This window comes from Bos javanicus, chromosome 1 (assembly GCF_032452875.1).
Source record: "Bos javanicus breed banteng chromosome 1, ARS-OSU_banteng_1.0, whole genome shotgun sequence".
Taxonomy (NCBI): Eukaryota; Metazoa; Chordata; class Mammalia; order Artiodactyla; family Bovidae; genus Bos; species Bos javanicus.
The window spans coordinates 5,169,639-5,182,637 of record NC_083868.1 but is presented as its reverse complement, the minus strand read 5'-3'; the positions used below and the strand labels follow the sequence as shown (position 1 = coordinate 5,182,637).

General features: G+C 37.4%; 2 protein-coding genes across 2 annotated transcripts; one reads left to right on the top strand and one right to left on the bottom strand.

The window, feature by feature from the left end:
- Positions 1 to 4,054: 4,054 nt before the first annotated feature.
- LOC133254038 (keratin-associated protein 6-2-like) lies at positions 4,055 to 4,631 on the bottom strand. The gene has a single exon (XM_061428026.1). It carries the CDS (start codon positions 4,614 to 4,616, stop codon positions 4,347 to 4,349), a length of 270 nt encoding a protein of 89 aa, XP_061284010.1. The 5' UTR covers positions 4,617 to 4,631; the 3' UTR covers positions 4,055 to 4,346.
- A 6,645-nt stretch (positions 4,632 to 11,276) lies between these two features.
- LOC133254033 (keratin-associated protein 21-1-like) lies at positions 11,277 to 12,143 on the top strand. Its single transcript, XM_061428014.1, has one exon. The coding sequence runs from the start codon at positions 11,665 to 11,667 to the stop codon at positions 12,094 to 12,096; it is 432 nt and encodes a 143-aa protein (XP_061283998.1). The 5' UTR covers positions 11,277 to 11,664; the 3' UTR covers positions 12,097 to 12,143.
- Positions 12,144 to 12,999: the final 856 nt, after the last annotated feature.

The following is a 12,999-nucleotide window of genomic DNA, read 5'->3' as shown; positions in this document are numbered from 1 at the left end:
GACACCACCCTTATGGCAGAAAGTGAAGAGGAACTAAAGAGCTTCTTGATGAAAGTGAAAGTGGAGAGTGAAAAAGTTGCCTTAAAGCTCAATATTCAGAAAACTAAGATCATGGCATCCGGTCTCATCACTTCATGGCAAATAGTGGGGAAACAGTAGAAACGGTGTCAGACTTTATCTTTTTGGGCTCCAAAATCACTGTAAATGGTGATTGCAGCCATGAAATTAGACGCTTACTCCTTGGAATGAAAGTTATGACCACCTACACAGCATATTAAAAAGCAGACACAGTACTTTGCTAACAAAGGTCCATCTAGTCAAGGCTATGGTTTTTCCAGTGGTCATGTATGAATGTGAGAGTTGGACTGTGAAGAAAGCTGAGTGCCGAAGAATTGATGCTTTTGAGCTGTGGTGTTAGAGAAGACTATTGAGAGTCCCTTGGTCTACAAGGAGATCCAACCAGTCCATCCTAAAGGAGATCAGTCCTGGGTGTTCATTGGAAGGACTGATGTTGAAGCTGAAACTCCAATACTTTGGCCACCTGATCAAAGAGCTGACTCATTTGAAAAGAACCTGATTCTGTGGAAAATTGAAAGCAGGAGGAGAAGGGGATGACAGAGGATGAGTTGGTTGGGTGGCATCACTGACTCAGTGGACATGAATTTGGACAAATTCAGGGAGTTGGTGATGGACAGGGAGGCCTCATGTACTGCAGTCCTTGGGGTTGCAAAGAGTCGGACACAACTGTGTGACTGAACTGAACTGAACTGATATAGGTATTTATGTATGAATCTCTCCTCTATCCATCCAATGAGCCTAGTTCTCAGTGAATTCATAATTTTATGTAGGAGTAACATAGTAGGATTTAAAGAAGAAATGAAGTAATTGCTTTTGTAGCCATGTGTTATGAAAGTTATAAAATAAGGAAGGTTATTAGTGTTATGAGAGTCAGGAAAGAGTTCTGAGAAGATGGGGCACTAGACATGAGGCTTAAGTAGGAACTGGCCAGTCAGATAAGGGAGTGGGAAACAAGTCTTTCTGTGCATTTATTATCACCAGTCGAGGTGTGTAATCACTAAGCAGACGTAGAGAGACTTTTCTTTTTCTCTTCAGATTATTGAGAGCACAGCACATACTGCTTCCATAGGCAGGAGAGGGCCTGGCCAGGAGATGCATATGGCAGTGAGCTCACTAGCAGAAGACTATGAAAACTTGGCTCTGACACTCAGTTGCTGTGTGATTTCAAGATAGTGACTTAATCACTCTGAGCCTCAGCTTCTTTCTCCCAATACTTGTTTGTGAAGACCCACTCTATTTATTTTAAGAGGATGTGAAAATGAATTGAGATAATGTGTAAAAAGGCATTTTACAACATGCAATAGAGATGAACTGGTTCAGTTCAGTTCAGTTCAGTCATTCAGTTGTTTCCAACTCTTTACAACCCCATGAACCAGGCCTCTTCCACGCCAGAACTCCCTGTCCATCACCAATTCCTGGAGCTTACCCAAACTCATGCCCATTGAGTTGGTGATGCCATCCAACCATCTCATCTTCTGCCATCCTCTTCTCCTCCTGCCCTCAATTTTCCCAGCATCAAGGTCTTTTCAAATGAGTCAGCACTTCACATCACGTGGCCAAAGTATTGGAGTTTCAGCTTCAGTATCAGTCCTTCCAATGAACATCCAGGACTGATCTCCTTTAGGATGGACTGGTTGGATCTCCTTGCAGTCCAAGGGACTCTCAAGAGTCTTCTCCAACACCACAGTTCAAAAGCATCAATTCTTCCGCACGCAGCTTTCTTCACAGTCCAACTCTAACATCCATACATGACCACTGGAAAAACCATAGCCTTGAGGAGACAGACTTTTGTTGGCAAAATACTGTGTCTCATTTTTAATATGTTTTCTAGGTTGGTCATAACTTTCTTCCAAGATGTAAGCGTCTTATGATTTCATGGCTGCAGTCACTATCTGCAGTGATTTTGGAGCCCCCCCCCAAAAGTCTGCCAGTGTTTCTACTGTTTTTCCATCTGTTTGCCATGAAGCGATGAGACCAGATGCCATGGTCTTAGTTTTCTGAATGTTGAGCCTTAAGCCAAATTTTTCACTTTCCTCTTTCACTTTCTTCTAGAGGCTCTTTAGTTCTTCTTCACTTTCTGCCATAAGGGTGGTGTCATCTGTGTATCTGAGGTTACTGATATTTCTCCCGGAAATCTTGATTCCAGCTTGTGCTTCTTCCAGCCCAGTGTTTCTCATGATGTACTTTATATATAAGTTAAATAAGCAGGGTACTTATCCTTGACGTACTCCTTTTCCTATTTGGAACCAGTCTGTTTTTCCATATGCCGTTCTAACTGTTGCTTCCTGACCTGCATATAGGTTTCTCAAGAGGCAGGTCAGGTGGTCTGGTGTTCCCATCTCTTTCAGAATTTTCCACAGTTTATTGTGACCAACACAGTCAAAGGCTTTGGCATAGTCAATAAAGAGTACATGTTTTTCTGGAAATTTCTTGCTTTTTCGATGAATCAGCGGGTGTTGGCAATTTGATCTCTGGTTCCTCTGCCTTTTCTAAATCCAGCTTGAACATCTGGAAGTTCACAGTTTGCATATTGCTGAAACCTGGCTTGGAGAATTTTGAGTATTACTTTACGAGCATGTGAGTTGAATGCAGTTGTGCGGTAGTTTGAACATTCTTTGCCATTGCCTTTCTTTAGGATTGCAATGAAAACTGACCTTTTCCAGTCCTGTGGCCACTGCTGAGTTTTCCAAATTTGCTGGCATATTGAGGGAAACACTTTAACAGCATCATCTTTTAGGATTTGAAAGAGTTCAAATGGAATTCCATTACCTCCACTAGCTTTGTTCATAGCGATGCTTCCTAAGGCCCACTTGACTTCACATTCCAGGATGTCTGGCTCTAGGTGAGTGATCACACCATCCTGATTATCTGGGTCATGAACATCTTTTTTGTCAGTTCTTCTGTGTATACGTGCCATCTCTTCTTAATATCTTCTGCTTCTGTTAGGTCCATACCATTTCTGTCTTTTAGTGAGCCCAAGTTGCATGAAATATTCCCTTGGTACATGTATTTTTCTTGAATAGATCTCTAGTCTTTCCTGTTCTATTTTTTTCCTCTATTTTTTGCGTTGATCACTGAGGAAGGCTTTCTTATCTCTCCTTGCTATTCTTTGGAACTCTGCATTCAAATGGGTATATCTTTCCTTTTCTCCTTTGCTTTTCCCTTCTCTTCATTTCACAGCTATTCATAAGGCCTCTTCAGACAGCCATTTTACTTTTTTCACATTTCTGTTTCTTGCGGATGGTCTTGATTCCTTTCTCATGTACAATGTCACTAAGTCCGTTCATAGTTCATCAGGCACTCTGTCCATCAGATCTAGTCCTTTAAATCTCTTTCTCACTTTCACTGTATATTTGTAAGGGATTTGATTTAGGTCATACCTGAACGGTTTAGTGGTTTTCCCTACTTTCTTCAACTGAAGTTTGAATTTGGCAATAAGGAGTTCATGATCTGAGCCACAGTCAGGTCCTGGTCTTGTTTTTGCTGAATGTATAGAGCTTCTCCATCTTTGTCTACAAATAATATACATTCCTTAGTTCTTTATTTTCAAGTGCCTAACACCCAACTCTGCTTCCAATTTCTCGTTGCTTCTGGGAAGCATCTCTTCTATTCCATTACTCCTGCAGGAAGTCAGATTGTCTCTCCTGCACCTGGAGTTTGTCATGACCACCTGAATGTGTGTCATTCCTCCTCCACTTGCTCCTCCAGCTCCATTCTTGACACAGTGAGATTTGCATGGTTCAGCATGGTTCTGAAATACTGTGAGATTTGTGCTTGTGTATGTGAGTGCCTGAGAATGTGAGATACAAGAAATACTTGGAGAAGGTATTGTTTTTGGTGCAAATACAAGAAGAAATGCTTGTATTATATCAAAGAACTCAAAGTTCAAGCACCCTCTTAGCCCAGTCTTCAAAAGAGGCCATAGCACCTCAAGAAAGACTAATTCACAGAGATTTGTTAGAAGCAATGAGCCATTTTTATTGAGAAAAAGGTGTTATCCAAGCTTTAGAATGTTAGGATCATTAACACAATCATAAGAGAGACTCAGAGATTAAGGGAGGAAAGGCTAACATTTGGAAGTGTCAGATGACATCACCATTGAACTTCAGACTTCAAGGACATCAATCTAAAAATGGGTAGTTGGAGGTCAAAGCCTCTGTCACGCATACAATTTCTTGCAAGTACAAATCATGGGTTACAGATCCTCGAAGCAGTATTATCTTTAGATTCCTCATTTCAGAAGCAGACTAGGCTAAGAGGGTGATGTTCTAGCAGCAAGAATAACATCTCCTGTAGCAAACTGGCCAGTAGCTGCTATAGCCAGAGCCATATCCACAGCCATATCTGGTTCCATAACCACAGCCATAATAGGGGCTAAATCCACAGCCATATCCTGTCCCATATCCACAGCCGTATCCTGAGCCATATCCACAGCCATATCTACTTCCATATCCACAGCCATAATAGGGGCTGAACCCACAGCTGTAGCCCTTTCCACAGCCATAGCCACAGGAGTTGCCGTAGTAGTTACAACACATGTTGTCAAGGCAAGAGGATTCAGGTGGACTGCAAGAGGCTGTTCCTGAAGTGTGTGTGTCTCCTCCCCATGGACCTTTATATACTGTCAGTAATTGGCAGAGCATACCATTCATTCCCTGACATAGACAACAAATATGGAAGCAACATTATGAGCCAGTCACGTCACCACTGACAATCACTAAAGTTTGCTTAAAATAGCTCATTATTTGGGCGACTCCTGTTTCATTTTAAGAGCTTCACTTTAATTTGTTCTGCTGACAAACTGTCTTAGTAGAATCGTGTGACCCAAAGCTGATCATTTTCAAAATCTCCTCTCATTTAACAGATACCTTATAAAACAAGCTTGTTGGGGAATGTCAGATGATTTTGCCTCCTTTTCTCTCTCAGTTTTCCAAAATACCTGCTTCTGACCACAGGAAAAGGAATATTCCTGTCTCCTTTCCTAAATCATTGCAACTCCCTGTCCGTTTTCTCCTACCCTTTCTGCATCCTTACCCCTGCCTTGTCCGACTCTCCTCAAATCCTAAGAATCTGATCAGTAAACGAAGTCCATTCCCTGGAAGAGTGAAGACTTACAGGTGTGGAGACAGTATGCTGCATGTGTTCCTTCTTGTATTTTCTTCTTCCATGCACCAGGCAATGGAAGGTCCTGTTCACGTGGGGCAGCCCTCTTTTTCTCTCTTTTTTGTAGCTACCTGAGTCTCACCATTGAGGAGACTTTAACAGTTTAACCAACTTTATTTGCCTGAAGAATCAGAAGTCCTCAGTTAGACCAGAAACTCATTTTTTTTTTTCACATAAAGCCTTATCAGAGTTTTGTGTTATGAGATGTTAGTCCATTCCCCTCCCTCAATCATTCTTGCCTTCTTCTATCACTACTCTTCCTTACACATTTAGTTCAAAGGCTAAAGGTAAGTGGGGTCACTCTGATACTTACAGCAAAAGCCCATCTTCAGTTCCTAGTATATTCATGACATCAAGTACCACAAAACTCAATTTTATCCTTATTCATATGTACATTAATCAGAAGTTCTCAACCTTCTACAAAAATGTTCATTGTGACTTTACAATATAATATGTCTCCTTTCTTCTAAATAATCCTCTCTAACACACTTACCTTTTTGACATGTAAAAGAGGGAAATGAGTAACATTTCTTCTGCTGTTAATATTTTTCTTGCCACCAAATTTCTTGGCTTAAAAAAAATCTATTTGTACATCAAAATTCAGATCTGTAATCAGCTCCTGTGAGATGCCTTTCCTCTGTGTTATTGTCTGAACTGGATCATCCTCTTCTTGGTCCTGGGGCTTCCCTAGTGGCTCAGGAAACAATCTGCCTGCAATGCAAGAGATGTAGGTTTGATCCCTGGGTCTGGAAGATCCCCTGGAGGAGGAAATGGCAACCCTCTCCAGTGTTCTTGCCTGGGAAATCCCAAGGACAGAAGGGGCCTGGCGGGCTATATAGTCCAAAGGGTTGCAAAGAGTCTGACATGACCTAGCAACTAAGCCACCACCCCCAGCACCTCCTGGCTCTTATGCACAGACGCATGTCAACGCACTTGTCAAAGTTTATTAAAACTCTGTCTTGCCTCACTACTTGAAATGTAACTTCATACCAAACATTCAACTTTTCATGACCAAACATTCAGTCATGTTGCTTTGTTTGTTGGGGTAGGGGGGCATTTTTTTTTTTTCTTTTCTTTTTTTTTTTTTTGGCTTATCTTGGTTTCTATGTTTTATTTCAGTCAACTTTTTCAGAATCTGGCAGACTCCAAATTTTAGATTCTTTTTCACTGCAACAACCATAAAATCTAAATTGGAAGGGAGTATAAAGTCAAGATCATTCTTTCCACTGGATATACTTGAATTTGACAACAAAGGAATAAGTGGTGATCGAGTACTTTACTGAATGCCTTTAACAGGGATTCTCACAAGGCTGCCAACTTCAATTTTTGAGAAGTTTCATTATCAGATATTTTTCCTTCTGTTGAGGAATCATTCTACCGATTTTTCTGATATTGGCCACTGGTCTAATCTGAACACTCTGCTGTTTCATCCCTAACCATAAACATAAAAAACATATAATCCCATTCCATTTTTCTTATCCTTCAGTTTCTTACCTTTTCAGTCTGCCTTGAAATTCAAAACTATAAATTCTACTTGACAAATTCTCTGGTACAGACAACGTTACTTTACAGTGCCATAGCCAACACATTCTCTGGTCACAGTATCCCTGGATTACTGAAAAACTCTTTTATCTTTATTGCATTATTTCTAATACCTTTCCATTCAGATCTCTTCATACCAGTTTAAAACAGTAAAGACAACTCCTGTTCTGTGCATCCTTGAAAAACCAGCTCTGAGTACAGTCCCTGATAATTTGAACTCAATATTCTTCCATAAAAATGGATGAATCAAATCAAACATATATTCAAACACTGGAAAGCCACATATACTGTAAATACATTTGATTATATGATTAAATTATCTAAATGCAAATTTCTTCTTTCTAAAATGAGGTCTACCTATTTTTACATAATTGTTTTCCTTATGTTTCATACTTATTTAGTGTTCTGGTTAGGAATTTTACTCAATAAATTCTATTCCCTTTATCTCCCTTTCCTTTTTATTTTTCCCCTCTTGGCTATATATATTTATTTTTGTGATTATCATTTAATACATGTTATTTGAGTATGCAATTTTTAGACCCCAAACATAAATTTTAATTTTAAATAATTTTTTTTTTTTTTTACAGTGACAAGGTGGACCTAGAAATTCTAATGCAGTGTGAGGTAAGTCAGACAGTGAAAGACAAATATATGATATGCTTTCTTTAGATTTCTAAGAAATCTAAACATAATAGTACAAATGAACCTATTTATAAAACAGAAATAGAGTCACAGAAGTAGAAAACAAGCATGGTTACCAAGGAGTGGGGAGGGGAAGGGGGGATAAACTGGGAGGTTGAGAATGACATATTTACACTACTACATATAAAATAGATAACTAATAAAAATGTACTGTATAGCACAGGGAACTCTACCCAATATTCTGTAATGACCTATATAAGAATAGAATCTAAAAAAGGAATGGATATAGGTATATATATAACTGATTCACTTTGCTGTATTGCAGAAACTAGCACAACATTGTAAATCAACTATACTCCATAAAAATTAAATTTCTGAAATCTCATTTTTCTTATTCCATAGTTTTAAATTCTTGTCTAATAATAGTTTTAAAATATCCATATTTATTTGTACTGTAATCCTGATTTAGTCTGAATTTAATGTAACAGCTTTGTAACATAAAAGAAGTCATTCTATGGTATCCACATATGTATACCCTAATTAAAAAAGCTTTTATGATGAGGAAGCAAAACCCCTCTGAATATAAATTACCTTCCTATTGACCTTTTTGCACTCTGACTAAGCGATTTTGTATAGTAATTTATTACCCAAAATACAGTGTCAACATTATGTTAACATAATGGACATGGAATCATGCATATTTTCAAGTTCAGAAACTAAAGAATAACTTTATGTTCTATTTTTAAAGCATATGTCTTGAGAACATGTTTATGCAAAAATTTGATATCAATAATTTTGAAACTCGACAGAAGTAAAAACATCAGTCCATAGTAGAAAAATATTTTATTTCTAGGACTATGTCTATTTTGAAAATTTGAACTAAGTATCATCTCGCAGTAAGACTTTTTAGTCAAGATCAAAGACTTATTATACAGTAGGTTTTAAATATCCACGTGAAATAGGTTCTAAAGATTCCCATAATTAGGACTATATGTGGACTTTTCTGGTGGCTCAGATGGTAAAGAATCTGCGTGAAATACAGAAGATATAAAAGACCTGGGTTTGATCTCTGGGTTGGAAAGTTCCCCTGGAGAATGGAATGGCTATGCACTCCAGAATTCTTGCCTGGAGAATTCCATGGACAGAGGAGCCTGGCAGGCTCTAGTCACAAAGAGTCAAACACGACTGAATAGCTTTCACTTCACTTCACTTCATAGATTTCCTCCTCAGGGTATATATTGTTCTACCTTCCAATTCCTAGGACTAGGAGATACCACAGACATACAAAAAATCATAAGAGAATACTGTGAACAGTTATATACTAACAAATTGGATAACCTGGAAGAAACACAAATTTCTAGAAACACAGAGCATACCAAGACTGAGTTAAGAAGAAGCAAATAATTTGAACACACTGATCACCAAAAGTGAAATCAAAGCAGCAATTCAAAAAATTTCCAGGGAAATTCTACCAAACATATAGAAAATAACCTATATTTATCCTTCTCAAACCATTCCAACTAACTGAAGATGAGGGAACATTCCCTAATTTATCCCAATACTAGACCACCATTACCTTGCTACTAAACTAGAGAAAAACACTTCCAAAAAAAAAAAAACCCCTCCACAAAATGTTAGCAAACCAAATTATAAAATACAAAGAAGCGTCATTCACTGTGATCAAGTTGGATTTAATCCCGGGTCACAAAGACAATTTAACATACGCAAATCAACCACTGTGATACACATATGTTAACAAAAAGAAAGACAAAAAATACATGGTCACTTCAATAAATGCATAAAAATAGTTTCCAAAAAATCAGCATCCATTCAAGTTAAAAACTCTCATCAAAGTGGTTTAGCGGGAAATAGCTGAATATAGTAAAGACTGTTTATGACAAATTCACAGCCAACATAATACTCATTGGTGAAAAGGTGAAATCTTTCCTGCTAAATTCAGGAATAAGACAAGGATGCTCATTCTCACCACTTCTATTTAAAGTAGATTTGGACATTCTAGCTGCAGCAACAAGAAGAAATAAAACATATTGGAAAGAAGAGGTAACACTGTCACTACTTGCAGATGAAGTACTTTGTACAGAGAACTCGAAAGTCTCCACTGAAAACCTCCTAGAGCTAATAAGTTCATTCAGTAGATTGTATGTTACAGGATGAGTATAGAGAAATCTGTTATGTTTCTATACACTAATTATGAAATATTAGGAAGTGAAAGTAAAAAGAAATCCTATTTAATTGGTTCTACAAATGATACCTAGGAATCAACTTAAGGAAGCGAAAGAAGTATATTCTGAAAACCATAGAACTTTGATAAAGAAAATTGAAGATTACATGCAAAAATGGAAAGATATCCCATTCCCTTGTATTGGAAAAGTTAATATTATTAAAATGGCCATAATACCCAAAGAAAGCTACAGATTTAATGCAATTTCTATCTAGTACCCATAATGTTTTTACAGAACTAGACCAAAAAAATCCTAAAATTCACAGAACTAGAATAATCCTTAAATAGTTCTAAAATTTATAGAAAAATAATCTTAAAACTAGAACAACAAAAGACTACTTATTGGCAAAGCACTCTTCAGAAAAAAACGATAATGCTGGGGATATAACTCTCCCAAATGGACTGTATTGTAAATCTACAGTAATCAAAATTGCATGGTATTGGCATAAAAAGGCACATAGAACACACAGATGGCTAACAGGACAAGAAAAGATGCTCAATATTACCAGTTATCAGAAAAATGCAAATTAAAACAATGATGCAATATCAACCCACATCTGTCAGAATACCTATCACCAAAGCAATCAGCAAATATCAGAAGTTTTAGAGGATATGGGAAAAGGAACCACTTGAATGCTCTTGGGCAATGTAAATTATTGGTTCAACCACTATGGGAATCAGTATAGAGTTTCCATAAAAACCTAAAAATAGGACAGCCATATGATCCAGCAATTCTACTCCTGGGTACATATCCAGAAAAAGTGAAAACACTAACTTGAAAAGATACATACAGTCCAGTGTTCCTAGCAATACTGTTTATAATATCTCACATATGGAAGCATTCAAACATCTCTCAGCTCATTTAAGAAAAGATGGTGTACATAAACACATCATGGAATATTACTCAGACATAAAAATGAGATACTACCATTTGCAACAAAATGGATGGATTTAGAAAATATACTCAGTGAAAGATGCTCAAGCAGAGGAATAAGGCAGATAGAGGAAGAAAAATACTGTATTACTTCAATTATATGAAGACTCTAAAAATTATAAAATGAATGCATATATAAGACAGAAAGAGACCCAAAGATATAGAAAACAATCTTTTGCTTACGAAAGGAGATAGCAAAGGGGAGGGACCAATTAGTGCCACTGGATTAGCAGATGCAAACTACTGTTTATAAAGCAGATGAGCAATAAAGATATACTATATAACATTGTGAATTATTTATTATATTGTAATAATTTTTAATGGAGTATAATCTTCAAAAATACTGAATCATTATGCTCTATACTCTAAACTAACATGATATTGTAAATCAAATATAGTTGAATAAAATAAAAACTTAAAAATTTGGAACCTGCCTGATTCTGAAAATGGTGATATGAAAGTAAAGTCTATACAAGTAAGATATGCAAAGAAAAGTCCACAAACAAAAACATTTGACCACATCTTTGATGATGGAAAGGTCCGGTGTTCCTTTAGATGAGAAAACAGGATACGTTTGGATTTAGGCATCTACAGATAGAGAATCATTTATAAATATGTAGCTATAAAACAAGATTTCTATTCTTAACACTATTGACAGTTTGGACAAGATTTTTTCCTGTTGGGGGCTTCTGTGTGAATGCAGAATCAACATCTTTGGCTTCTATAAATGAATCTGAAATGATTCAAGAAAAGGGGTAGGTATACTCTATTCTTATGGCCAGAGGCAAATGATGTAAGGAAAAAGAGAGAGAAAAGGGGCAAAATTTTTCTACGTTGCTTCTCACATTTTTAATATAAGATATATATTAAATGATAGGAAATTTTGGAAATGGGTATCTGTTTAGAGGCACATGATTCTACTGAAAAAATTCTCTGCCAGAGCAAATTAAAATGATGCTTTTTAAATATCTCCAAAATAACTAGCTACTTTAGGCAAATTATCAGTTGTCAAAAGTGACCAGCACGTGGTGGTCGCTTCCATATTTGTTGTCTATGTCAGGGAATGAGTGGTATGCTCTGCCACTTACTGACAGTATACAAAGGTCCATGGGAAGGAGAAGACACACACACTTCAGAAACATCGCCTTGCAGTCCACCTGAACCCTCTTGCCTTGACAACATGTGTTCTAACTACTACAGCAACTCCTGTGGCTATGGCTGTGGAAACAGCTATACCTGTGGGTTCAGCCCCTATTATGGCTGTGGTTATAGAACCAGATATGGCTGTGGATATGGGACTTGCTGTGGATATGGTTCAGGATATGGCTGTGGATTTAGCCCCTATTATGGCTGTGGATACAGCTCCCATTATGGTTGTGGTTATGGAACCAGATATGGCTGTGGATACGGCTCCTGCTGTGGCTGTGGATACGGCTCTGGCTACGACACTTACGGGCCAGTCTGCTACAGGAGATGTTATTCTTCTTGCTGCTAGAACGTCACCACCCAAAACACCATTTATGTCTGAAACCACACATCTAAGATAATGCTGATTCAAGGATTGAAAAGTCAAGATTTCTATATGTAGGAAATTCCATGCAAGACAGAGCTTTGACCTTCGACTACCTATTTTTAAGATTGGCATCTTTGAGGCCTGAAGCTCCATGGTGGTATCATCTGTCTTTTTTCCAAATGTTAACCTTTACTCCCTTAATCTCTGACTCTCTGTAGTAATGATCCGAATACCCTACTGTCGGGGAAGTCCCTTGTTATCAATAAAAATGGTTCATTGTTTCTATCAAATCTCTGTATATTTGCTTGTGCATAATTTTTGTTTTCAGGTGTTATGGCCTCTGTTGAAAACTGAGCAATTGTGAAGCTGAACTTTGAAGTCCTTCTTGATATAAGCGTTTCTATTTATACCTGCATCAGAAATAATGTCTTTCCCAACTATTTCTTGTTTTTCATATACTTAGGCACTCACATATATAAACACAAATCTCAATAATTCAGGACTGTGCTTTGCAAATCTCTGTGTCTGGGATGGAGCTGGACGTGAAAGAGGAGGAATGATATTTTATTCAGAAAGTTAATGCAAATTCCAAAATAAACAAGAGGTGGCCTGAGTACTTAAAGGAAAAATGGAAAGCAAGGGGAATTTTCCAGCATATATGAGAAATAAGAAGCAGAGATAGGTGTCAAGTACATGAGACTAAAGAATGCATGTAAAAGTCAAACATTCTATCATATCTTCTTCTTTTGATGGAAATGCAAATGTATTTCTTTGTATACATTGATGTTGAAGTTGTTTGCTATCACTTAGTTGATAAACAGTTTTGAGTAGTTTTGAAATGGTCTCATCTTAGACACTGAAGACAAAGTAGAAAAATTAAAGAAA